Raw genomic sequence first — 23,951 nt, 5'->3', positions numbered from 1 at the left:
ACTAGAGAAAAAACTCTCCCCCTTAGTCAGAACTCCCCCTCAAACAAACGCATCTACACAACCCACTATCATACTTCAGAAGGCATAGTCGGAACAAAACACTTTAGCAGCACAAACACACAACCAGAGGTACAATCAGCCTTAGCACATGATAACATCAAAATGGATCAGTTTGAACATCATCGTATCAGAAATACTACCATCAGAAGTACTGCTCATCAGAGGCAACATTTCAGAAACAAACATAGCCATCGTCTTGAACTTGTCTTCAGACCAGAGCTAACACTATCAGAACACACATAGCACAGTAGAAACAGAAGCAACTTCTCACAACTTCTGAGAACATGAACATCTGAACCAAAACAAACTTCTGATCTGCGAACATCTGAACAAAAACAACTTCTGATCTGCGAACAACTGAACAAAACAACTTCTGATCTGCGAACATCTGAACAAAACAAACTTCTGAACAAAAACAAACTTCTGATCTAAAACATCTTCTGATCTAAAACATCTTCTGAACTAAAACATCTTCTGATCTGCGAACATCTGAACAGAACAAACTTCTGAACAAAAATAAACTTCTGATCTAAAACATCTTCTGAACTAAAACATCTTCTGAACTGAAACAACTGAACAGAACCAACTTCTGAACCTCAAACTTCTGAACCACAAAACTGCTCAAAAACAAATTTCTTCTGATCTGAAACTTAAAACTACTCCCCCTTTTTAGCACTAATTTGCAAAGGGTGCATCCAAAACAAAAGACAAGATCAAAATCAAAGCAAACTATGCTTCAGAACCGGACTTTTCCTTGGAACCTTCGGCACTTCTCTCTGTACTTGCTTCAGATCCTTCCTCCTCGTCGCTTTGTTCAACATCTTGACGTTCTTCTTCTTGTAACTTGAGTAGCAACGCATCAACTTTGAGCTTCCTGGCAGTACTCACCCGGATTGTTTCTTGTAAAGCCTTGGAGACTTCCAGTAATTCAGCAATTATGGCCTTAGTGTCAGATGCAGTCTCAGTAGGCGCAGATGTTTTGCTAGTTGGTAAGGCAATGTCGAGAACATGTGGGTCCATAAACAAACGTTGATCCAAAGTGATTGGAACACCACAAGACATAGCCACATCATCAGCTCTGAGAATCTGAGGATGTTGCTTCAGAATGATCTCAGTAAGAAGTGATGGAAACGAAACAGGCAGCTTCACAGCACAAGTATCAGCATGCTTCAATGTCTGCTCAAACACAAAAGTTCCAAAATCAAAATCAATAGACTTGCCTATCCGATAGATTAATTTGGCAAGCGTTGCAGAAACTCCAGAAGTATGCTGAGTAGGAACCCAATTCACAGCACCAATCCTGTTAAGAATAGCATACTTCACACTCAGATTTCCAGTAGAGAGCAGCTTCTTGCTAGGCCACTTCTTCACATAACCAGCGCTAAGTTCCTTGGCCACAACATCCATGGACACTTCTTCATCAACAAAGGCAATAGCACTTCTGCCAAGTGCTTGATTGATCACAGCAGGTGAGAACACAACACATTCAGCTCTCACATAGACTTTCCTGAATTCTGCACTATCAGGACGTCCCACATCAACAGAGAGATTTACCAAGAACTCTCTCACAAGCCTCTCATAGCACCTACCAACATTCTGAATAGTCTTCATCAGACCTGCTTTCTCAATAAGTGCAATAACATCTCTACATTCAAGAACATCAGAGCCAACTTCCCTTTCCTTGGCCATTCTCCTCTTGCAAACAAACTTCCACTTCTGAACATTCTCTTCTAAGTGAAAAGACACTCTATCAATAGGAACAGCAGGAACATTCTGAGGAATACGCTTACCAGAAAACTTCTTTTTCTCAGAAGATCGAATGTTCTGAACACTGACTTCAACATCTGATTCAGAGTCTTCAACGTCAACTGGAGTCTTCCTCTTCTTCTTCTCAGTGGGAGTCTTGTCTTCCTTTTGCTTTCCCTTACTCTTCACACTAGCCTGTCGGGACTTGGAGGTTATAGGTGAAGACTTGGATTTCTTTGATGGAGTAGGAGTGACTTCAGAAGAAGAAACCCTTCTTTTCTTCTTCATCCTCGCAGCAACACTATCAGCAAAGGACTCAGTCAGAGGAACATCATCAGAAGCATCATCAGAGATGTTCTGAACAGAGGCTGGAGCCTGGTTTGGCTCTTCAGAATTGGTACCCTCAGAGTTACCATTCTTTGGATCAGCATCCTTTGAAGAGGATGACACAGAGATGTCTGGCTGGGCAGCATTGCCTGAATCTTCATGAGAAGTGGAATCCTTTCCAGAATTTTCTTGAGCAGAACTTTCCTTAGACCTGGATGTCTCAACATTAGGTACAACATCAGGCACAGTAGAATCTTCATCATTGATCTCCTCTTCGTTAGGAACAATTGGGGCTTTGCTGTTCTTGACCTGTGATTCGTAGACCTTACACGTTGGGTTTTTTGATCGCATCTTCTTGAAGACTTTCTTGGACACAGAAGATGGTTGAGAAGTATCACTCTTCAAACCCATACACTTGACTCCTTTTGCAGTTCTCTCAATCTTAGCCTTGACAGATTCCTTCCTTCCTGAGCATAGTCACTCGTGCCATTGATGTACTTGATAATTCTCTTGACTTGTAGCAGATGACTAGCCTTAGGAGCTGCTTGAAATCTTGCACATACACCAACTGCAAAGGTGATATCTGGTCTGCTAGCAGTGAGATACAACAAGCTTCCAATCATGCTTCTATAGAGACTTTGATCAACATCTTCTCCTTGCTCATCTTTGGACATCTTGATGTGTGTAGCAGCAGGAGTTCTCTTGTGACCAGCCTTTTCAAGACCAAATTTCTTGACTAGGCCTTTAGCATACTTACTCTGAGATATGAACATAGAATCCTCCATTTGTTTGACTTGTAGTCCTAGAAAATAGTTCAATTCACCAACTAGGCTCATCTCAAATTCAGATTTCATTTGTCGGACGAAATGCTCCACCATTGAGTTTGACATTCCTCCAAAGACAATGTCATCCACATAAATCTGTGCTATCATGAGCTTACCTCTGTCATTCTTCACAAACAGAGTTTTATCAATTCCACCCTTGTTGTACCCATTGCTTACAAGAAATTCAGTTAACCTTTCATACCAAGCCCTAGGTGCTTGCTTCAAACCATACAAGGCCTTCCTCAACTTGTACACATGATCTGGATGATGCGGATCTGTAAATCCTTTAGGTTGTTCAACATAGACTTCTTCATTCAAATAACCATTCAGAAAAGCACTCTTCACATCCATCTGATAAAGTCTGAACTTCAAAAGACAAGCAACACCTAACAAGAGTCTTATAGATTCCAGTCTAGCTACTGGAGCAAAGGTCTCATCAAAATCAACTCCTTCTATCTGAGTATATCCTTGAGCAACAAGCCTTGCTTTATTCCTTGTGACTGTTCCAGCTTCATCTGATTTGTTCTTGAAGATCCACTTAGTGCCAATGATGTTTACTTCTTCAGGTCTAGGCACTAACTCCCACACTTCATTTCTTCTGAACTGCTCTAGCTCTTCTTGCATAGCATTTATCCAGTATTCATCAGTGAGAGCTTCATTAACATTCTTGGGTTCTATCTTAGAGATGAAACAACTGTGAGCAATTATACTTCTGGATCTGGTAGTCACCCCTTCTTGAAGATTACCAATAATGTTTTCTTGAGGATGATTCTTCTGAACCCTGATTGATGGAGCTTTGTTTGTTGTGATATCTTTGTCTTCCTTTTCATCAGCACTTGTTTCTGACTCATTGTCGAGGGCGGTTGCTGGAGCATTAGCTGGAACATCAGCACCATCATCATCTTCATTCAGAACTGCTTCTTCCTTCTTGCTTGGTTCATCATCCACAGTCACATTCACAGATTCCATCATGGTCCTTGTGCGAGAGTTAAAAACTCTATAAGCTTTGCTGTTCATAGAATACCCCATGAAAATTCCTTCATCACTTCTAGGATCAAGCTTCCTCTTAGGATCACGATCTGCAAGAATATAACATTTACTTCCAAATATGTGAAAGTATTTTACAGACGGCTTTCTACCTTTCCATAGCTCATATTGTGTAGAGGATGTCCCTGCCCTGATGGTGACTCTATTATGTATGTAACAAGCAGTACTCATGGCTTCAGCCCAGAATTGGTGTGGAATCTTCTTAGCATGTAACATTACTCTAGCTGATTCCTGGAGAGTTCTATTCTTCCTTTCAACAATTCCATTCTGCTGTGGAGTGATGGGGGCAGAAAATTCATGGCTAATACCTTCAGTTCCACAGAACTCCAAGAATTTTGAATTCTCAAACTCTCTTCCATGATCACTTCTGATTCTTACAATCACACAGTCCTTCTCATTCTGAAGTCTCAAACATAAATTCTTGCATATTTCAAAAGTCTCTGATTTTTCTCTCATAAATTCAACCCATGTGTACCTTGAAAAATCATCTACACAGACAAACACATACCTTTTTCCTCCCAAGCTTTCAACCTGCATGGGACCCATGAGATCCATGTGAAGCAATTCCAGAACCTTCGTCGTGGTCTGATGCTGGAGCATCTTGTGTGGCACCTTGGTTTGCTTACCAATCTGACATTCTCCACATAGCTTTCCTTCTCCCAAGCTCAAATTGGGCAATCCCCTTATTGCTTCATCAGCAATGATCTTTTGCATGCTCCTGTAGTTGAGATGTCCTAGTCTTTGATGCCATACATTCACCTCATCTTCTTTAGTTAACAAACATCTGGAAACATGAGCTTTTTCTTCTGATGTCCACATGTAACAGTTGTCCTTTGATCTGACTCCTCTCATCACAACTCTCTCATCGTCAGTGGTCACAACACATTCTATCTTATTGAACTTCACATCATACCCTTGATCACACAGTTGACTTATGCTGATTAGGTTGGCAGTTAAGCCATTTACAAGTAACACATTGTTCAAGTTAGGAGATTCTGTGCTAACAAGCTTTCCTACTCCCTTGATCTTTCCTTTAGCTCCATCTCCAAAAGTGACATAGTTGGTGGAGTGACTTCTGATATCTTGCAAGAAGCTCTTGTTTCCTGTCATGTGCTTTGAGCAGCCACTATCAAAATACCAATCTTCCTTTGATGATGCTCTGAAGGACGTGTAAGCTACCTGACATCTGACTTCACCCTTGGGCTTCCATTCCTTCCTCATCTGAACAGGTTTTTTATCGTGCATCTGAGGATAACCATATAACCTGTAACAGTAGGGCTTTATGTGACCATTCTTACCACAGTAGTGACACTTCCAAGGTACAATCTTCTCAAGCTTGAGCTGGGATTTCACATGTTGAGGTACATGTCTGAGCAATGAATCTGACAACTGATAATTTCTAGGCTTCTTGAATTCAGTTTGTTTCGCAGCAGACACAAATTTCTTTGAACCTTTCTGATTTTCTTTGTTTGCAGTTCTATAGTCAAAGCCAATTCCCTTCAAACTCCCTCCTTGCTTGCTAGTTTCCTTCAGAATTTCATCAAGCATATCAGAACCACTGTTCAACATTCTAACAGATTTGTGAGTAGCTTCAAGCTTTCTTGTCAGAGTTGCCACTTCCTCTTGAAGTCCTGCATTAATCAACACTAGATTAGCCTTTTCCATAACATCAGCATTATTAAACTTACTTTGCCATTCCTCCAGATCTTCCTTCAGCTTTGTGCTGAGCTCTTTCAGCCTTTCATTCTGAGAGACAAGTTGTTCTATCTCACTTTGCTTTTCTCTCACAAGTTTACATGCTTCTTCCCACTTGATGTGTAGCAGCTTGTAAGTCTCAGCCAGTTCCTCATCTGTAATGTCCTCATCACTTGTATCAGACTCATAGACAGTTCCAGAGAAAGCATTGACTTTGTTTGCAGATATCTCCTCCTCATCTTCAGTGTCTTCATCTGACCAAGTTACCATCATACCTTTCTTCTGCTTCTTTAGATAAGTGGCGCATTCAGATCTGATGTGACCATATCCTTCACATTCATGACACTGCACTCCTTTATTCTGACCAGATTTTTCGTCTTCTTTGGTCTTCCTCTGTGAATTAGTAAATTTGGGTTTGTTATCGAACTTCATGTCCTGGACATTAGGCCTGGTTCTTTTATCAATCTTTCTCAATGCTCTGTTGAATTTTCTTGCTAGCATGGCCAGAGCCTCAGTCAGATTTTCACCCTCACAATCTTCATCATCACCTTCATCAGTGTTTGACACAAAAGCAATACTCTTATTCTTCTTCTCAGATTTTCCACTCAGTTTCAACTCAAATGTCTGCAAAGAGCCAATAAGTTCATCAACCTTCATGTTCTCAATGTCTTGAGCCTCCTCAATTGCAGTGACTTTCATAGCAAACTTCTGAGGAAGAGATCTCAGGATCTTCCTTACAAGCTTCTCATCTGACATAGGTTCTCCCAAAGCAAATGAAGCATTAGACAAGTCACGGACACGCATGTGGAATTTTGAAATAGTCTCTTCTTCAGTCATCATCAGATTTTCAAATTGAGTAGTAAGCATCTGAAGCCTTGACATCCTCACTCGAGTAGTTCCTTCATGTGCAGTTTTCAGAATTTCCCAAGCATCCTTTGCCACAGTACACGTATTGATCAGCCTAAACATATTCTTGTCAACTCCATTAAAAATAGCATTCAGAGCCTTTGAATTTCCAAGTGCAGCTTCATCTTCAACACTGGTCCATTCTTCTTCAGGTTTTTCAACAACAGTAGTAGAGGTGCCTTCAACCTCAGCCTTAGTGGGGTGCTTCCAACCCTTGACAATAGCTTTCCAAGTCTTGTTGTCAATCGATTTGAGAAAGGCTGTCATGCGAACCTTCCAGTAGTCATAGTTAGTACCATCCAGAATGGGTGGCCTATTGACTGATCCTCCCTCCTTGTTATCCATGAGAACTTGAATAAACTCCCTGGAGCTCACCCAACCAGAACAGGGTTCCTGCTCTGATGCCAATTGTAATTCAGGTTCCCTCTGATACAATTGTCCTACACGATGCTGGGACAAGAGGTTCGACAATCGCTTAACAATAAACAAAACTTAACAACAAAACAATAACACTCAGAAGTTGTTAACCCAGTTCAGTGAAAACTTTCACCTACGTCTGGAGGGTTTGCACCCAAAGAAAGGAAATCCACTATCTCAAGATTCAGGAATTACAGACACTCATGAACACCTCAGTTCATAGTTCACTTCCTAATCTACCCAGTGTATTTCTACTTAGAATCTCAACCTAAGTATGAGAGCCCCTCTCACTTTCTCTCAATCACTGCCACAGTGATTGGTAAACACAATGAACAATCAGAGTTTGAATGTAATCAAACAACACAGAACCCTTCTTTGCTTTATAGAATCAGTGAGCAAAGAGGATTCACAAATAACAAAGGACGAAGCACAATAACAAATCCTAAAACTCTTAATCTCTCTTTCAGCTTCGGTGATCTTCACGTTTTAGGTCTTCATCCTTTTATAGACTTCAGCAGCGGTAGCATGGGCTTTAGGGTTGGCACGGGCTGAAGAAACAGATTCCAATAACAGCAATTTGAAAACGCAATCTTGATAGATTCGGTTTCTTATTGCACAAGTAAAGATAGAAATCAATCTTTTAACAAAGATTGTTTCAACAAATAACAACCCAACAACTAAAACCCTTTTGGAATAGTTACTTGCTCCTCAAGTAACTCAAAAACATATCTTCAGCAAATCTTCAGAAGGCCCATAACAGAAACACAAGCTGAGGACTGATGTCCTAGCTTCACGAGGTCAGATGCCACGGCATCTGCTTCGACAATCAGTTGTTTTGACAAAATGCAAGGCAACATGTTCCAACAAGCATAAGCAAGACCGGGTTATAAGGAACAACAAAACCATTATCGAGAGGAACTCCTTTCTTCAAAATTGTGATCCCAGTTCTTCTTCTTTTATAAATTGGATAACCATCATCATCAACTGTTGTGCAATTCTGGAATTTTTTTGGAAAGTGTTTAGAACATTTTCCATCGACCATGCAAACTGACTTAGGGTCAACAACACCACATGGACCATGCATCATGTATGATGATACTGCCTTGTATAAATTTGGATAAACTTTAGGATCAGGAAGCTCTGCAGAAACATGTTTGTCTATATCCTCCATTTTTTTAATTTTGTGTTGAGGTTGAAGCCACAAAAGTATGTGTGCATGAGGTAATCCACGCTTTTGAAATTCTACCGTGTACATTCCTGACATAAGAGAGTTGTGATGAAAGTTAAACATATTAATGAAAAAAATTAATGAAGAAAAATGAAATAACAAACAAATGAACTTACCCGCATAAACCTTTCCAAATATATTTAGTACCTCCTTTCTGCTGCGAGAGAACATATTTTCTCTTTGCTCTTGCTTCTTTTGGGGTAAAGGGCGTACTGTAGTTGTAATTTTCCACTGATAAGGGGGGCATAGTTGTCGACGAACATCCTAATGGAGTTTTGTCAATAATGCTAGATCCTATAACCAAAAATTATACAATTAAATGATTCATACTGTAAAACAAAGATATGGATTATAACCACTCTAAAAAACAACAAAAAAACACTATACATTACCAAAGATTGGAGAATTTTCATCATTTGAAAGGGGTTGACATGCTTTAGCCCTTGGTTTTTTTGCACTGCTATTGACTTGTTGGGAGTGGTGTTTTGAAGAGATCTTTGCAGTACTTGAGAATAATTTTCTTGAAATTGAAGGAAGTGTATCTAGAGCCTAAGTATTGATATCTAAGGTAGAAGAATTGGGGTTGGATGAGCTTGATGAGGTACCACAATCTCTTCTATTTGATAGTATTGCTTTTCTCTTTGCCCTTGCCTCAACAGAACCTACCTTCTCTACGTTTGGTTCCATGGAGTAGGTGAATGCACAATGCTGCCTACCACCGTGGATTTTATATATTTTTCATTTTTTTGATATCAAATTTCTAATTGATTACCCTAATTAGAAAGTAAAAAACCGTTAATTAAGGAGTGAATTCTGACCTATAACTGTGGCCATAACGTGTGAGGGATCCGAAATCTGAAATCAATGGCCATAATTCCGTTACATAACTGTGGCCATAACTTATGGGAAATTTACTTCAAATTAAAATTTAAACCATAAGAATAAACACTCAATGATTTTATCTTTAAGTTGCAGGTACCCAACTTTTTTATTTTCAATTGTCACATTGACTTTCAAGATTGAAGCTATATTTTCCATTCACACCATTTTTTTAATTAGAAACAAATCAAGCACTCATCAGATTTTTCAAGAAAAAAATGGTTTAGTTTATTAATCTAATAAAATATTAAAAATAACGAAAATTAGTGGCAAATCTCTTTATTAAAACAGAGAAATATTTTCCGGACGTTTCTCATTGCCCCTAATTTCCATATTTATGGTGAATTCCTTATTTACTTTAATTACATCATTTAAGTTCAGTATGAAATATTAATTTCAAAAAAAAAAAATTAATTCTAAATTATCATCATAATTATATGAAAAATTAAATCATTAATGTAATTATCAACAGAACACATGTTGCACTGAGTTGATATCGTTCAAGATATTGGTTGATTTGATACTCATTTAGAATTAAAAATAAATTAACAATCTGAAAGTATTTTATAATTTTAGATGTAAAAAATAAAATAAATTGAAATTAATTTTATTTTCAAACCATATATATTACTATCATGAAAAGTTTTCTCTATATATATTGTTAGGGAGGTTCTAGTGAGTGCGGTCGTATACAAAAAATCATTCACGCTTTAGGTTTTACTGAATCATGGCCAACGTTTCAAGAAGTTGTGAATTTTGTCCAAACTCTAGGATTGCTGTTTTCAAGGGGGATAGTTCTAACCCGTATTTCGTTGCAGATCTAACCTACTATCAACCAACTGGCAGTCAAATGGTAAGTCTGCATTGATTTTTTAAAAAATTTAGGTTAACATGTTTAACTTGGTTATTTTAAGTTTTTTTTTTCTACAACACATTTTGTAGACTATTCCTGCGAAGATTGGCAAATTCATTGCCAAATATCGTATTAGAAAGGTCATGCTTCATGGTTTTTGGGGGAAAAACGTTCCTTGCAAAATTCTGGCTCGAGGAAGGAAACATCAGAATGCGAAGTTCGGAAGTGGATGGAAGAAATTTTGCGATGAACATGGCCTGCTCAAAGGGGATATCCTTGAATTTACGTTCAGTGACATTGCCTCAAAGGCTGTCAAGGTTGAGTTAATTTGTAGTTCCTACGTAGGTCATCGCCACAAAAAACAATTAAATGAAAAAGTAAGTAAAAAGTATGTTTTAAAACACTAAGTTAGTAATGAATAACATAACTCGACAAATATACCTGGGCGAGCCTTGACTCTGCCAAGCTGTATCAAAACAACCACACCTAACGCACGACCAGTAGACACAAAATCAATGTATTGGTCTACAAACTGTGCAATCAGTACACTTATAATTTTGGTGCTGCAATATAATTCATTGAAGTATATTAGGGTTTTAAAGTCTACGAAATAAAAAAGATTTCATAGAATTATATCAATGCATAATTGTATATACAATTACCCTGCTGCAGAAAGATCAAATCTAACCAGCTTCTCAACATTTTCGTTGACAGTAAATTCTTGAACTCTTCCAATTTTGGTTAGAACTCCAATTACATCTAAAATAATAATATATCAGGTATATTTTTCCATTAATGTAAACAAGAAATATAAAAAAAAAACAAAATTCTCACCTATTAAATTGTTGTAGCTCACATCTAGGTTAAGTACATCTGGTATTCGGACAAAGGAATAGGGTGAGCGGGTTATGGGGAAATCATGAATTAGATGGTAAAAAGTGTCGGCCCGGAAGTGGAGTTCAAACGGATGAGAGTTTGAGGGAAAATATTCAAAATTATCCCGGACTGTGAAATTTCCTATGATATATGTAAATCCTGGAATAATTGTTAAATAAAACTTGGGAAATAGGTCACTGCAAATAGAACTGTGAATTTTGTCGCCATTTTCATCCATGAAAACCATCTCACTGGACTTTGGGATCCCTCGATGCATTAATGTCCACTAACGGACAATTTTTAGTTTTAGACACCAGTTCACCTTAGACGGTGTGATGCAGGAAATCAAGTCTATTTTCATGGCCATTTACTGTTAAAGGTTTCGGGTAGAGAAGATAAAAAGCAAAATGTTGAAAAACCAATTTGTGTTGTGTTGGAGAAGAGTTTGGTGTGGTGCTATGAGTAAGGAGGTATCTATCTATCTATCTATATATATATATATATATATATATATATATATATATATATAGTTGTTGCTGTGTAATGGTGCAATACAATCAACTTGATTTCATAATTTTCCACCGACGACGTAAATAATTTGACTTTTTAGAAATTAATCGATGTAATTAGGGGAAAAAAATAACACATTGACTAATTATTTTAGAATCATTAATTATCTTAATTTTTTCTTTAAATTTCGAACCATTAATTCTAAATAAAGGAAATAATAATTATAATTGTACATTTATTGCATGACTTTTGCTCATAATTGACCTAGTATTGATGTGTAATAAAATAATTTTAAATCAATTCAATTAAAATTATTTTAAAAAAGGTAAATAGCTGATTGTTGTTTTTAAATTGTAATTAGCATTAAATGTATACCATTATTAATTACCTTAAATACCTTGATTATTTATTTTAGAATTTTAAATAACCTTAATTGTTTATTTAAAATTTGAACCATACAATTTAAATAAAGTCAAAAGTATTTTACTCGTATAGCTCTATATTAATTGCATAACTTTTTCAATAATTGACCTAGTATTGATGTGTATTAAAATACTTTTAATTCCATTCAATTAAAATTATGCTTAAAAAGGAGAATAGCTGATTGTTGTTTTTAAATTGTAATTAGCATTAAATGTATTCCATTAGTAATTACCTAAAATAAATTATAAATTAATTTAAATATATATATTTTTTTTGAAATGGGGTTCAAAAATAAAACGTAAAAAGCCTTTATTCTGCTGACCATTTAATGACTTTTAAATGTTAATTTAAAATTAATGTAATTAAGTGGTCCACAGATTAAATTAATGATTTATTTTTTCATATAATTATGTTAATAATTTAGAATTAATTGGTTCATTTTTTTTTTGAAATTAATATTGCATACTGAACTTAAATGATGAAATTAAAGTAAATAAGGAATTCACCATAAATATGGAAATTTGAGGCAATGAGAAATGTCCGGAAAATATTTCTCTGTTTTAATAAAGAGATTTGCCACTAATTTTCGTTATTTTTAATATTTTATTAAATTCATAAACTAAACCATTTTTTTTTTGAAAAAATCTGATGAGTGCTTGATTTGTTTCTAATTAAAAAAATGGTGTGAATGGAAAATATAGCTTCAACCCGTATTGAAGTAAATAAATAAACATTTCTCAATTGAAGTAAATAAATAAACATTTACATATATAGATTTCCTTAAATAAATAATTAAATAATTTAATAAGTAATTAATTATTTTAAACAAATTATTTTTAATTAATTACCTTAAATACCTTCATAGGATTGATTGATTTCTCATTCTTGGAGTGCCAAGTCATAGAGGTGGGGCTCACATCCTTCCTCTTTTCTAAAGTATATAGATTTTGGGGTCTTACAGTAATGAACCATATTAGGTAGGGTAGTAACTAGTAATTATTGGTGTCAAAAAGTAAAAATCTTTAAAAAGAAAGAAATGAAGAGAAAAATGTAAGGTAGTATTGACTATTGACTAGTATTGAGTAAGAAAGGTTCACATGAAACAGCACACACCGTATCAGTCCTAAAAACTCAAAATCGCTCTTTTTTTGAAAACCCAATTGTTTTCACTTCACTGGTTCCTAGGTTTGTGTTTGGCTGTTTGCCTATATAAGCACACCACCAAACACCCTCTTCTGTTTCTCTTTCAATTTCTTTCAGTCTTCTGTGTTCTTTCACTCTTCTTCTGTTTGTTGATAATCTTTTCCTTAAGGTACGTTTATCTTTTTTATTTTATTTTTTATTTTCCCTTCATTCATTTCTTTGTTTCTCACTCTCTCATTACCGGATTGAGGTTTCCTCTCATTGATCATAGGTTTCTACTCTGATTTCCTTTAAACCTTCGAGGTTTTTATTGCAATGCATCTTCTCACTACAATATTTGTTTTTAGTGTTGTATTGGCTCGCATCTCACAATTTCTTCTTTTCTCTTGATGTATATTGTGTTCACGAAGGTGGCTCTTTAATTAAAAACAAATTGGTGGTGTAATGTAGTCCCTAATGTATTTTTGTTTCCTTTGTCTATATATATATTACATGATATCCGAAATTAATTTTTTTTATTTATTGAAAAAAATATACTGCTTTTGTGATTAAATTTGATGGTTTTATTCCTATTAATCATAGATTAAGATGAGATATTGTATTTGAGGATGCAAATTCAGGAGTTCCTAACTGAGTTGATGTAGGTGTTGCGTATAGTTCCGTGGAACATTGAAATGCAAGCAATGAGATTATCAAAAACTTCCGTTCCAGATGAAGTTTGTGGATGGGATAATCCAGTATACCAAAGAGTCAAAAGCCTAAAACGTGGAAAATCAGTGAAAAGGTTTATCATTTTTTTTCCTCTCAACTGGAAAAGTTCTCTCTTTATCTGTAGTCGTTAGTTATTTTATTTTTATTAAGTGACTAAGCTACCTACAACAAGGTTTAGAAATGTAGACTATACCTTCATGTAAAAAGAAAGGTTTCACTAATTTATTAGCTTCATTGAATTTTTATATTAATTTAAAAAATTAATATAAAACACAATTACAATTGAATAATTTTATTTAAACTAAAATTTTCAATTACATAGATTTAAAACAATTAAGATAAATTACCGCATTACCTAGTTTTTGCAATTCCAATACCATGATTGATTTCATATAATTAATTAAGAAAAATTAAATATTATGAAAAATAAATCTAAATCGATTTAATTTTTTTAATAGAAATTAATATAATTTTTAAATTATTTTTATTAATTTTTATGGAAAGTGTTTAGAACATTTTCCATCGACCATGCAAACTGACTTAGGGTCAACAACACCACATGGAATGGTCATTTGAGAGAGGGATAGTACCTAGAGAGTGGATGAATATGCTAGAGAGAGAAAGATCATGAGAGAGAGTGCTGAATTTTATGTGTTATTTAATCAAAATGAGCTAAAAGTCCCTTACAATTGGTAACTACCTCCTATTTATAGAGCTTGGGCACTACCTATTGGGCCAATTGGGCCTTCGAAGTTGAGGCCCAACTTAAGGCCAGGCTCTCGCTCTTGGGCGAGCTGAACCCTGGACGTTGCCCCTCTAGGGGCTCGCCCAGTACACAAGTCCACAAGACACCGGGCTCGAAGTATGAGAGCTAAGTGTGTCTTTTAAATGCTCTTAAATGCATCCTATGGCGTGCTGGAATCTAAGCTGCCAACATGGCTTGAGGAAAGAAGAGGAAAACTACGTCGCCGACATGGCGTAAGCAAAGGAAATAAGCATCTTTAGTCACCCAGTCCACTGGTCTTGGCGAGCAACCCAAACCGGCAAGTCCACAGGTCCACAGGCGGCGGGAATGATTGCTTTGTACCGACGATTAGTTGGAGTCGGCGGGCTAGGTGGCAGGCGTTAACCATGCACTGATCATCCAAGTGTTGGCTGGCGATGCCCTTGGCTGGCGGCTAAGCTTTCATTGGCGACATTGCTTGTTAGGCGATGGCGTTTAGTCTTCATGGTGGCGAGGTGTTTGGATTTCACGGTGGCGAGGCCTTTCGCGCTTGCCCTTATCTCAAAAACCTTTTAAATCTCCAACTGCTCCATGTGATACGTCAGTTTCCCCTTTCTCCGCAACCGTCACCTTACTCCTCATAACTGTCCAATCATGCGCAGTAACTCCCCATCACACGCGTCCCACTTCCCAAGATCCATAATGACCTCCAACCTTCCACACGCGTCCACCACGCGTCACCCTTCCAACTTCCCTCCCTTGCCTATAAGAACCCTTTTCCCCTACAATCATCCCTTTCCGAAACCTCTCTTTACTTCTCTTATCGCTTACCAAGCTCCCTCTTCCAACTTCCGCTCTGGTGTCGTCGCCTTTCACCCTTTCCGCTACCCACTCTTCACGTCCTTACCCAGTGAGTCCTTGTTCCCTTATCTCTGCATCTTATCTCTACTTATCTTTTCTTTTCCCTCACTTAGTTGTCAAAAATGGCTTCAAACCCTAACTCCCCTAATCACACCTCTTCTTCTTCTGAGAATGACCCTGACTCTACCGCAGCCGGCGACCTCCGTCTAGAGGTCCCGAAAATTCCCCAGTACCGATCGAGAACCTTTGCTACCCTACCCCTTCCAGTCCAGATAGCACCCTCCCACGAAGCTATAGACCAACCCTCCGTTTTCCAGGATAGGAAACTTATCGTGGAATTCGTGAGTAACCTTGGTGGTTTGTCTGACGATGATGAAATAAACGACAAACTCAGGATTTGGCCTTGCAGTGCTGAGGACCGCCCCTGGCTTCATAGGGTCGACGACGATGTGAAGAGATCCCATTTTTTCTTTGTATATGAGTATATGTTTGGCGAGCTTGGAGTCAGGCTTCCTTTTTCACCCTTCGTTCAAACCGTTCTCCGTGATATCAATGCGGCTCCTTGTCAACTCCATCCCAACGCCTGGGCCTTCATCCGGTGCCTCGAGATCTTGTGCGCCGCTGTTGGCACCGCCCCACCTCCCACCAGCTTCTTCTACCTTTATGATGTTGACCCCAAGTCCATCAAAAATAAAGGATGGATCTCTTTGAAGGCCCGAGCCGGCCGTAAATGCCTGAACCCTCACAAGAGTAACGCGAAGTCCTCCTTCGCCCGGAGATATTTCCGCGTGGCGGTTCACCCCGCCTATCCTGAGGCCTTTACCCTTAGGGACGGGACTGCCCTTTTTCCCCTCTACTGGACGGAAAAGCCCAATGGGATCACCGACCCTTCAGATGAATCGTTGTCTGTCAACGACAAAGCCTTTTTGAATCTCCTCGCCCCACTTCCCATTCTTGACTGCGCAACAGTCCTTGAGGGCGCTCGCCTTTCAAGGACACCCAAATACTTAGGACATTTATAGTTTATTTCTATCATCGCCATTTCTCTTTCGTTATTTCATCATCATTTCCTTTCTTACCCCTTATGTTGCTACTAACCTGTTCTTGCAATGAACATTGATGAAAGGTATAGTACCTAGAGAGTGGAGAATTGCGCTAGAGAGAGAATGCTGAATTTCATGTATGATTTCATCAAATGAGCAAAAGTCCCTTACAACTGATAACTACCTCCAATTTATAGAGCTCGGGTACTACCTATTGGGCCAATTGGGCCTCCGAGATCAAGGCCCAATTTAAGGCCAGGGCCCCGCCACGGGGCGGGCTATATGCTGGGCGTTGCCCCTCTAGGGGCTCGCCCAGTCCACTAGTCCACAAGACACCGAGCTCGAAGTATGAGAGCTAAGTGTGTCTTTTAAATGCCTTTACATGTGTCCTATTGTACACTGGGATCTAAGCTGTCAACATGACTTGAGAAAAGTGTGGTAAACTATATCGCCAACATGGCGTGAGTAAAAGGAAACTAACATCTTTAGCCACCCAGTCCACTGACTTGGCGAGCAACCCGAGCCGGCAAGCCCACAAGTCCACAAGTCCACAAGCGGCGACAGCGATTGCTCCGTGCTGGCGATTAGCTGGAGCAGGTACATGACCGTTCGCCGGCGGGCATCATTCTGGAGCGACTAAACTTTGTTCCTGGCATCACCTGTCAGGCGATGGCGTTTGGTTTCTTCAGTGGCGAGGCCTTTCGCGCTTTCTCTTATTTCAAAACTCTTTCAAATCCCTAACTGCCCCACGTGACTGCCCCACGTGATGTGTCAGTTACATCAATTTCCCTCTTTCTCCGGAACCGTCACTTCACCTTTCATAACCGTCCCATCATGCGCAGTAACTCCCCATTACACGCGACCCACCTTCCCAAAACCAGCATGACTTCTAACCTTCCACACGCGTCCAACACGCGTCACCCTTCCAGACTCCCTCCTTTCCCTATAAAAACCCTTCTTCCCTACAATCATCCCTTTCCGAAACCCCTCTTCACCTCCCTAATCGCTTACCAGACTCCTTCTGCCAACTTCCGTTCCGGAGCCATCGCTTATCACCCCTTCCGCTACCCACTCTTCACATCTTACTCCGGTGAGTCCCACTGTCCTTATCTCTGCATCATTCACATACTCATCTTTTCCTTTCTTTCACTTTGCTGCCTTCTAAAAATGGCTTCAAACCCTACCTCCCCTAATCACTCCTCATCCTCTTCTGGAAGCGACCCCGACGCCACCGCTGCCGGCGGCCTCCGTTTAGAGGTCCCGGAGATCCCTCCTTATCGACTAAAAACCTACGCCACTCTGCCCCTTCCAGTCCAAATAGCCCCCACTCACGAGGCTATAGACCAACTTTCTATTTTCCAGGATAGCGATCTCATCGTGCAGTTCGTAAACTCCTTGGGTGGTTTGTCTAATGACGATGAGTTTAACGCCAAACTCAGGATCTGGATTTGCAGTCCTGGGGATCGCCCCTGGCTTCATAAGCCAGACGGCGACGTAAAGAGATCCCATTTTTTCTTTGCATATGAATACATGTTTAGCGAGCTTGGAATCAGGCTTCCCTTCTCGCCTTTTGTTCAAACCGTCCTCCGCGACATCAACGCGGCTCCCTGCCAACTCCACCCCAACGCCTGGGCCTTCATTCGGTGCTTTGAAATCTTAAGCGCCGCTGTTGGCATCGCCCTATCCCCCACCAGTTTCTTCTACCTCTACGACGTCGACCCCAAGTCCATCAAAAACAAAGGATGGATTTCCTTGAAGGCCCGGGCCGGCCGGAAGTGCTTGCATCCCCACAAAAGTAATGCGAAGTCTTCCTTTGCGCGGAAGTACTTCCGTGTAGCGGTTCATCCCGCCTACCCAGAGGCCTTCACCCTTAGAGACGAGACCGCCCTTTTCCCCCTTTACTGGACGGAGAAGCCTAATGGGATTACTGATCCTTCCGAGGAATCCTTGTCCGCTAACGACAAAGCTTTTCTGCATCTCCTTGCCCCACTCCCCATCCTTGACTGCTCAACAGTCCTTGAGGGCGCTGGCTCCTCAAGGACTCCCAAATACCTAGGTCGTCCATGGCTTACTTCTATTATCGACATCTTCTTTCTCGCCTCTTATGTTGTTACTGATATTTTTCTTTGTTGCAGAAGACATGAACTTTACAAACGCCGAGCTCCTGAAGGCTCGTGAGAGGAGAATGGCCCGCTTTTCCCCAAAGTTCAACACTGAGGGCGACGTGAAAAAGCGAGGCGGTGCCGAGAACCAAGGTGAGGGCGCCTACGCTCCCAAAAGGAGAAAATTGGTCAAAGCCTCCTCCGTCGCCGGCACCTCCAACCCTGGCGCTCAACCCACCACCGCCGCTGCGTCTAAAGGTAAAAGTGTTGCTAAAGCCTCCGCCGCCGCAGCTACCGAGACAACCACTGTCCCGGCCCCCAAATCTGCTACCGCGGACGTGGCCTCTACAGCCGCCACCAAGTCCACTACTGTAGGTGCCACAACTGCCTCCACCGATGCCACTACTACCTCTGCTGGTGCCACAACTACCTCTGCTGATCCGTCACCAACCGCTGATTCGACCGCCAACATCTCCCAACCTTCAGCTGCTGAGAAATCTGTCAACGTCAATGCCACAACAGCCGCCACGTCTTCTGATGCTCTTGCCGGGGAGAAAAGGAAAGAAAATGAAACCCCCCAGTCTCCTCCTCGCCAGGACGCACCTCCTAGCCCGCCCCCAACAAATGATGGGTGCCCTGCGTCTCCTCCACCTCGCCGCGAAGAGGGATCTTCTAATGTCGCCGCAACCCAGATTGAGCAAGCTCCTGGTAAAGAGAGCGGTTCCTCCAGCTACTTCAACATGCTTCCTAACGCCATTGAACCTTCAGAATTCTTGCTTACCGGCCTCAACCGCGAAGTCATAGAGAAAGAGGTTTTGAGCCGGGGTATCAATGAAACCAAGGAGGAAACTCTCGCTTGCCTCCTACGCGCTGGGTGCATCTTTGCCCACGCGTTTGAAAAGTTCAACATCGCCACCATCGAAGCTGAGCGATTGAAGGCCGAGAGTGCTAAGCATCAAGAAGCCGCCGCTGCTTGGGAAAAGCGTTTCGACAAACTAGCGACGCAGGCAGGAAAAGACAAGGTCTATGCCGACAAGATGATTGGCACGGCGGGGATTAAAATCGGCGAACTGGAGGATCAGCTGGCGCTGATGAAGGAGGAAGCGGATGGTCTTGACGCAAGCCTTCAAACTTGCAAAAAGGAAAAAGAGCAAGCTGAGAAGGACTTGATCGCCAGAAGCGAGGCGCTGGTTGCTAAGGAGTCAGAGCTCGCAATATTGCGCACTGAGCTGGAGTTAGTGAAGAAGGCGCTGGCGGAGCAAGAGAAAAAGTCTGCCGAGTCCCTGGCCCTGGCGAGGTCTGACATGGAGGCGGTGATGCAAGCCACAGCTGAGGAAATCAAGAAAACGACTGGTGCTCACGCCGAGGCCCTCGCCTCGAAAGATGCCGAGATTGCTTCACAACTGGCAAAAATAAAAGTGCTCGGGGACGAGCTGGCGACGGAGAAAACCAAAGCCACTGAGGCGAGGGAACAAGCCGCTGACATCGCCCTCGACAACCGCGAGCGCGGTTTCTATCTCGCCAAAGATCAGGCCCAACATTTGTACCCGAACTTTGACTTTAGCGCCATGGGAGTAATGAAAGAGATAACCGCTGAAGGACTGGTTGGTTCCGACGATCCTCCCCTGATTGACCAACACCTCTGGACAGCGACTGAAGAAGAAGAGGAAGAAGAAGAACAAGAGAAAGAGAAAGAAAACAATGAATAATGTAATTTTAACATTACTTTAGCTTTTACTGCCACCTTGTAGTGTACTTTTCCGCCATGCATCTATGTTTAAGCAACCTCGCCACCTTGCCATAGCTTTTTATATCGCCGTTGGATATTTTGTAAACCATGTTGGAATGCTCTTCGCCGTACATTTTTTGGTCGCCGTATTCTTATTGCTTAAAAAATTTAAGAACGAGTTTCATAGTTTAACCCCCCAACACGCCGGAGTAGTAAAATACTCAACATCCTGAGTGACCAAGCACTCGCCTTCCACCTTATTCATTCGCCGACCTTATATCTTGCGCTGTTTTTCACGCGTCATATGATTGAATTACGCCTAACGATTTCGTGCATTAATTTTAACTAGGACTTGTTGCTTGGTATTCCACCACCAAGACTTTAGACGTTTTCCCCAAAGGGAGAAAACGGCCTCCATTCTTGAGGGCTTCGCCCGGGGCTTTGCCCGCTCGGGGCTTACAATGCTTGGATCCCAATGGCCATTTGGGGGTCCCAAGACTTTTGCCTAGTTAACGGCGCTCGTCGTATTCTGGCGAGACTTACCCAGCACATCGTTTACGGGACCGGCGATCACGTCAGACTTTCCGGGGGGTGATTCCCAGGCGTCAAAGGCCATTTGTGGAATCGCCGCCACCTTCAGGGTTCCAGCAAGCCCCTTTGGGGATCAAGCTTGTCCCACTTAGTGATCGCCGTAATTCTTTAAGTCGATCGACAATTCCGATCGTCAGGGAATCCCTGGAATTTTTGGACACGAATTTCGTGAATTTTCGTTTTATTTTATTGATGGAGCGCCTCATTAAAAAACTCCTTTCGGAGAAAAAGAGCACGCTTTGTTATTGTAATACATTGGAGAATTTGGAAACACTTTTCAGAAAATTTTAAAGATATCTGGCTCCGGCGACTCCGCCTTGCTCGCTTTCTCGCCTGCGATCAACTATAATAGTAGCGCAGGCTCAAACCATTGAACGACCGAGGTAGCCGCCTTCCATCAAGCTCCTCTAAATGAAAGGCCCCATTACCAAGAACTTTAATAAGGCGGTAGGGCCCCTCCCAGTTAGGAGTAAGCTTATTTCCCGGGGCTCCCGATCGCCACTTGAGGACCAGGTCGCCGACCTGCATATCTCGGACGCGAACCCTGCTGTTGAACTTTGCCGCCACGCGCTGCTTCATCGCTGTTTCCCGAATGTGCGCCTCGTCACGCGTTTCCGACAAAAGGTCCAACTCCGCCGCCATATTGGCCTGATTCTCCCCTTCAAAATCTGGTTGGGTTCGCCATGTGAAGTTGTCAATCTCCACTGGCAACATAGCATCAACCCCATAGGTCATTCTAAAGGGGGTTTCCCTTGTAGTGGATTGCACAGTGGTGTTGTATGACCATAGCACCACCGGGAGTTCCTCCAGCCATGCTCCCTTAGCCTCCTTGAGCCGTCGCCTTAATCCACGCAGGATTACCCTGTTTGCAGATTCCACTTGCCCGTTTGCTTGCGGATGTTCTACAGAGGCAAACCTCATCTGTATGCCCATTTCCTTGCAAAATTCTCTAGTTTGATTGCTTGAAAACTGGGTCCCGTTGTCGGATACGATCGCCCTTGGGATCCCGAACCTGCAAACAATTCGCCTCCAGTAGAAGTTGACTATTTTTGCAGAGGTTATTTTGGCCAAGGGCTCGGCCTCAATCCACTTAGTGAAATAATCCACCGCCACCAATATAAACTTCATTTGCGACTTGGCGATCGGAAAAGGTCCGACCAAGTCCACGCCCCACATGGCGAAAGGCCACGGGGCGCTCATCGTTACCAGCTCCTTTGGCGGTGCCTTAGATAAATCAGCAAACACTTGACATTTTTTGCATTTTTTCACAAAGTCCATGCAATCTTTCCTGAGGGTGGGCCAGTAGAATTCCGCCCTCAACACCTTGCAAGCCAAAGATCTCCCCCCAATGTGGCTTGCGCACACTCCCTCGTGCACCTCAGACATGATCGCCTCGTACTTTTCTGGCGGCACGCATTTTAACAATGGCGCCGAAAAACCACGGCGATACAAGTGTCCGTCGATGAGAGTGTAGTGGCTCGCCTCTCGCCGCTGCTCCTTTGTGCATTGCTCTACTTCCGCCGGGTCCCCCGCCAAGATAGACAATATAGGCCCCATCCATGTCGCCCTTCTGTCCACACATGCCATAAGCTCGCCTTCAATGCTGGGGAACGCCAGCGTTTCCTGAATCACACTTCTATTGTTGCCGGGCTTTCGCGTGCTCGCCAATTTGGCCAACGCGTCCGCCCGCTGGTTTTCAGTCCGAGGAACATATTCCACCACAACCTCTTGAAAAAGCGTCATCAAATATCGCACTCGCTCCAGGTACTTGATCAGATTAGGATCTTTGACCTGGAAAGTGCCCTTCACTTGATTCTCCACCAACTGCGAGTCCGTCCTTATCAACAAGCTCCCGATCTTTACCTCCCGCGCCAACTTCAACCCGGCGATGAGAGCTTCATACTCTGCCTGGTTGTTTGTGGCTTTGAACTCAAATTTCAGCGATTGTTCCAGTACTAGATCCCCTGGTCCCTCCAACGTTACTCCCGCGCCACTGCCGCTGCTATTGGAGGATCCATCTACAAAGAGAGTCCACTGTGTGTCTACTCTTTCAAACCGATCTGGGGTTAATTCCACCACAAAATCAGCCAGCGACTGTGCGCCAACCTTGCCTCGTTTATCATATTGCAACCCATATTCGGACAATTCAACCGACCAGGCAACCAATCTGCCTGACAAATCCGGTTTTTGTAACACTTGTCTCAGGGGTAAATCCGTCCGCACCCTTACTGGAAAACTCTGAAAGTAAGGTCTTAACCGCCGGGCGGTGACGAGGACCGCTAATGCTGCCTTCTCAATTTTCTGGTATCTGACCTCTGCGCCCTGGAGTGTGTGACTAACAAAATAAACAATTCGATGTTCGCCATCTACCTCCTGCAATATCACAGAACTCAGAGCACTATCGCTCACAGCAAAATACAAATGCAGCGGGTGTCCCTGTATTGGCTTCGACAAGATTGGTGGCGACGATAGGAGTTCCTTGAGGCGAACAAAAGCTTCCTCACACTCCGCCGTCCACTCAAATGCGACATTCTTGCGAAGACACTTGAAAAAAGGGAAAGATCTGTCACCAGACTTAGGAAGAAACCGAGATAACGCTGCTATTCGCCCTGTTAAACGTTGGACCTCCTTCACATTAGAAGGGCTTTTCATCTGCTGAATCGCCTTGCATTTATCTGGGTTTATCTCTATTCCTCTGGATGTGATCATGAATCCCAAAAACTTGCCACCCTGAACACCAAAAGAGCATTTCTCCGGGTTGAGGCGCATATTGTGCTTCCTTATCTCGCCAAATGCTTCCCCCAGATCTTGATGATGGTCCAAACCACGTACCGATTTAACAATCATATCATCAACGTAAACCTCCATGTTTCTTCCCACCTGCCCAGCAAACACCCTATCCATCAACCTTTGGTAGGTCGCCCCAGCGTTCTTTAGTCCAAACGGCATGGTGCGATAGCAATAATTGACTCTGGCGGTCATGAAAGCCGTTTTGTCCTCGTCTGCCGGGTGCATGCGGATCTGATGATAGCCAGAATAAGCGTCCATCAAACTAAGCAGTTCGTTGCCCGAGGCACCATCAATGAGGCTATCAATGCTGGGAAGGGGATACGAATCTTTTGGACATGCTTTGTTTAAGTCTGTGTAATCTACACACATTCGCCACTTCCCGTTCGCCTTCTTCACCATTACGACGTTCGCCAACCACGTCGGATACTTCACTTCCCTGATGAACTCTGCGGCCAGCAACTTGTCA

The 23,951-nt window shown here is 41.8% G+C and overlaps 1 protein-coding gene across 1 annotated transcript; it reads right to left on the bottom strand.

Moving 5' to 3' along the window:
- Positions 1-9,926: 9,926 nt before the first annotated feature.
- LOC130713118 (uncharacterized) lies at positions 9,927-11,105 on the bottom strand. The gene is made up of 4 exons (XM_057562917.1): positions 10,817-11,105; positions 10,645-10,741; positions 10,424-10,545; positions 9,927-9,988 (listed from the first exon to the last, which is right to left on the bottom strand). Exons 1-4 carry the CDS (start codon positions 11,103-11,105, stop codon positions 9,927-9,929), a joined length of 570 nt encoding a protein of 189 aa, XP_057418900.1.
- Between the last annotated feature and the right edge of the window lie 12,846 nt (positions 11,106-23,951).

The sequence above is a fragment of the Lotus japonicus genome, chromosome 4 (genome assembly GCF_012489685.1).
Source record: "Lotus japonicus ecotype B-129 chromosome 4, LjGifu_v1.2".
NCBI classification, from domain to species: Eukaryota; Viridiplantae; Streptophyta; class Magnoliopsida; order Fabales; family Fabaceae; genus Lotus; species Lotus japonicus.
Note: the sequence above shows the minus strand (reverse complement) of the source record. Positions and strands in the feature narration are given on the sequence as shown.

Excerpts from the sequence above, each read along its gene's own strand:
- LOC130713118 (XM_057562917.1), bottom strand. The coding sequence starts at position 11,105 with ATGGTTTTCATGGATGAAAATGGCGACAAAATTCACAGTTCTATTTGC. Across the intron at positions 10,742-10,816 it reads GAGCTACAACAATTTAATAG|ATGTAATTGGAGTTCTAACC; the intron begins GTGAGAATTTTG and ends TTATTATTTTAG. Across the intron at positions 9,989-10,423 it reads CAGAGTCAAGGCTCGCCCAG|ACTTACCATTTGACTGCCAG; the intron begins GTATATTTGTCG and ends AAATCAATGCAG.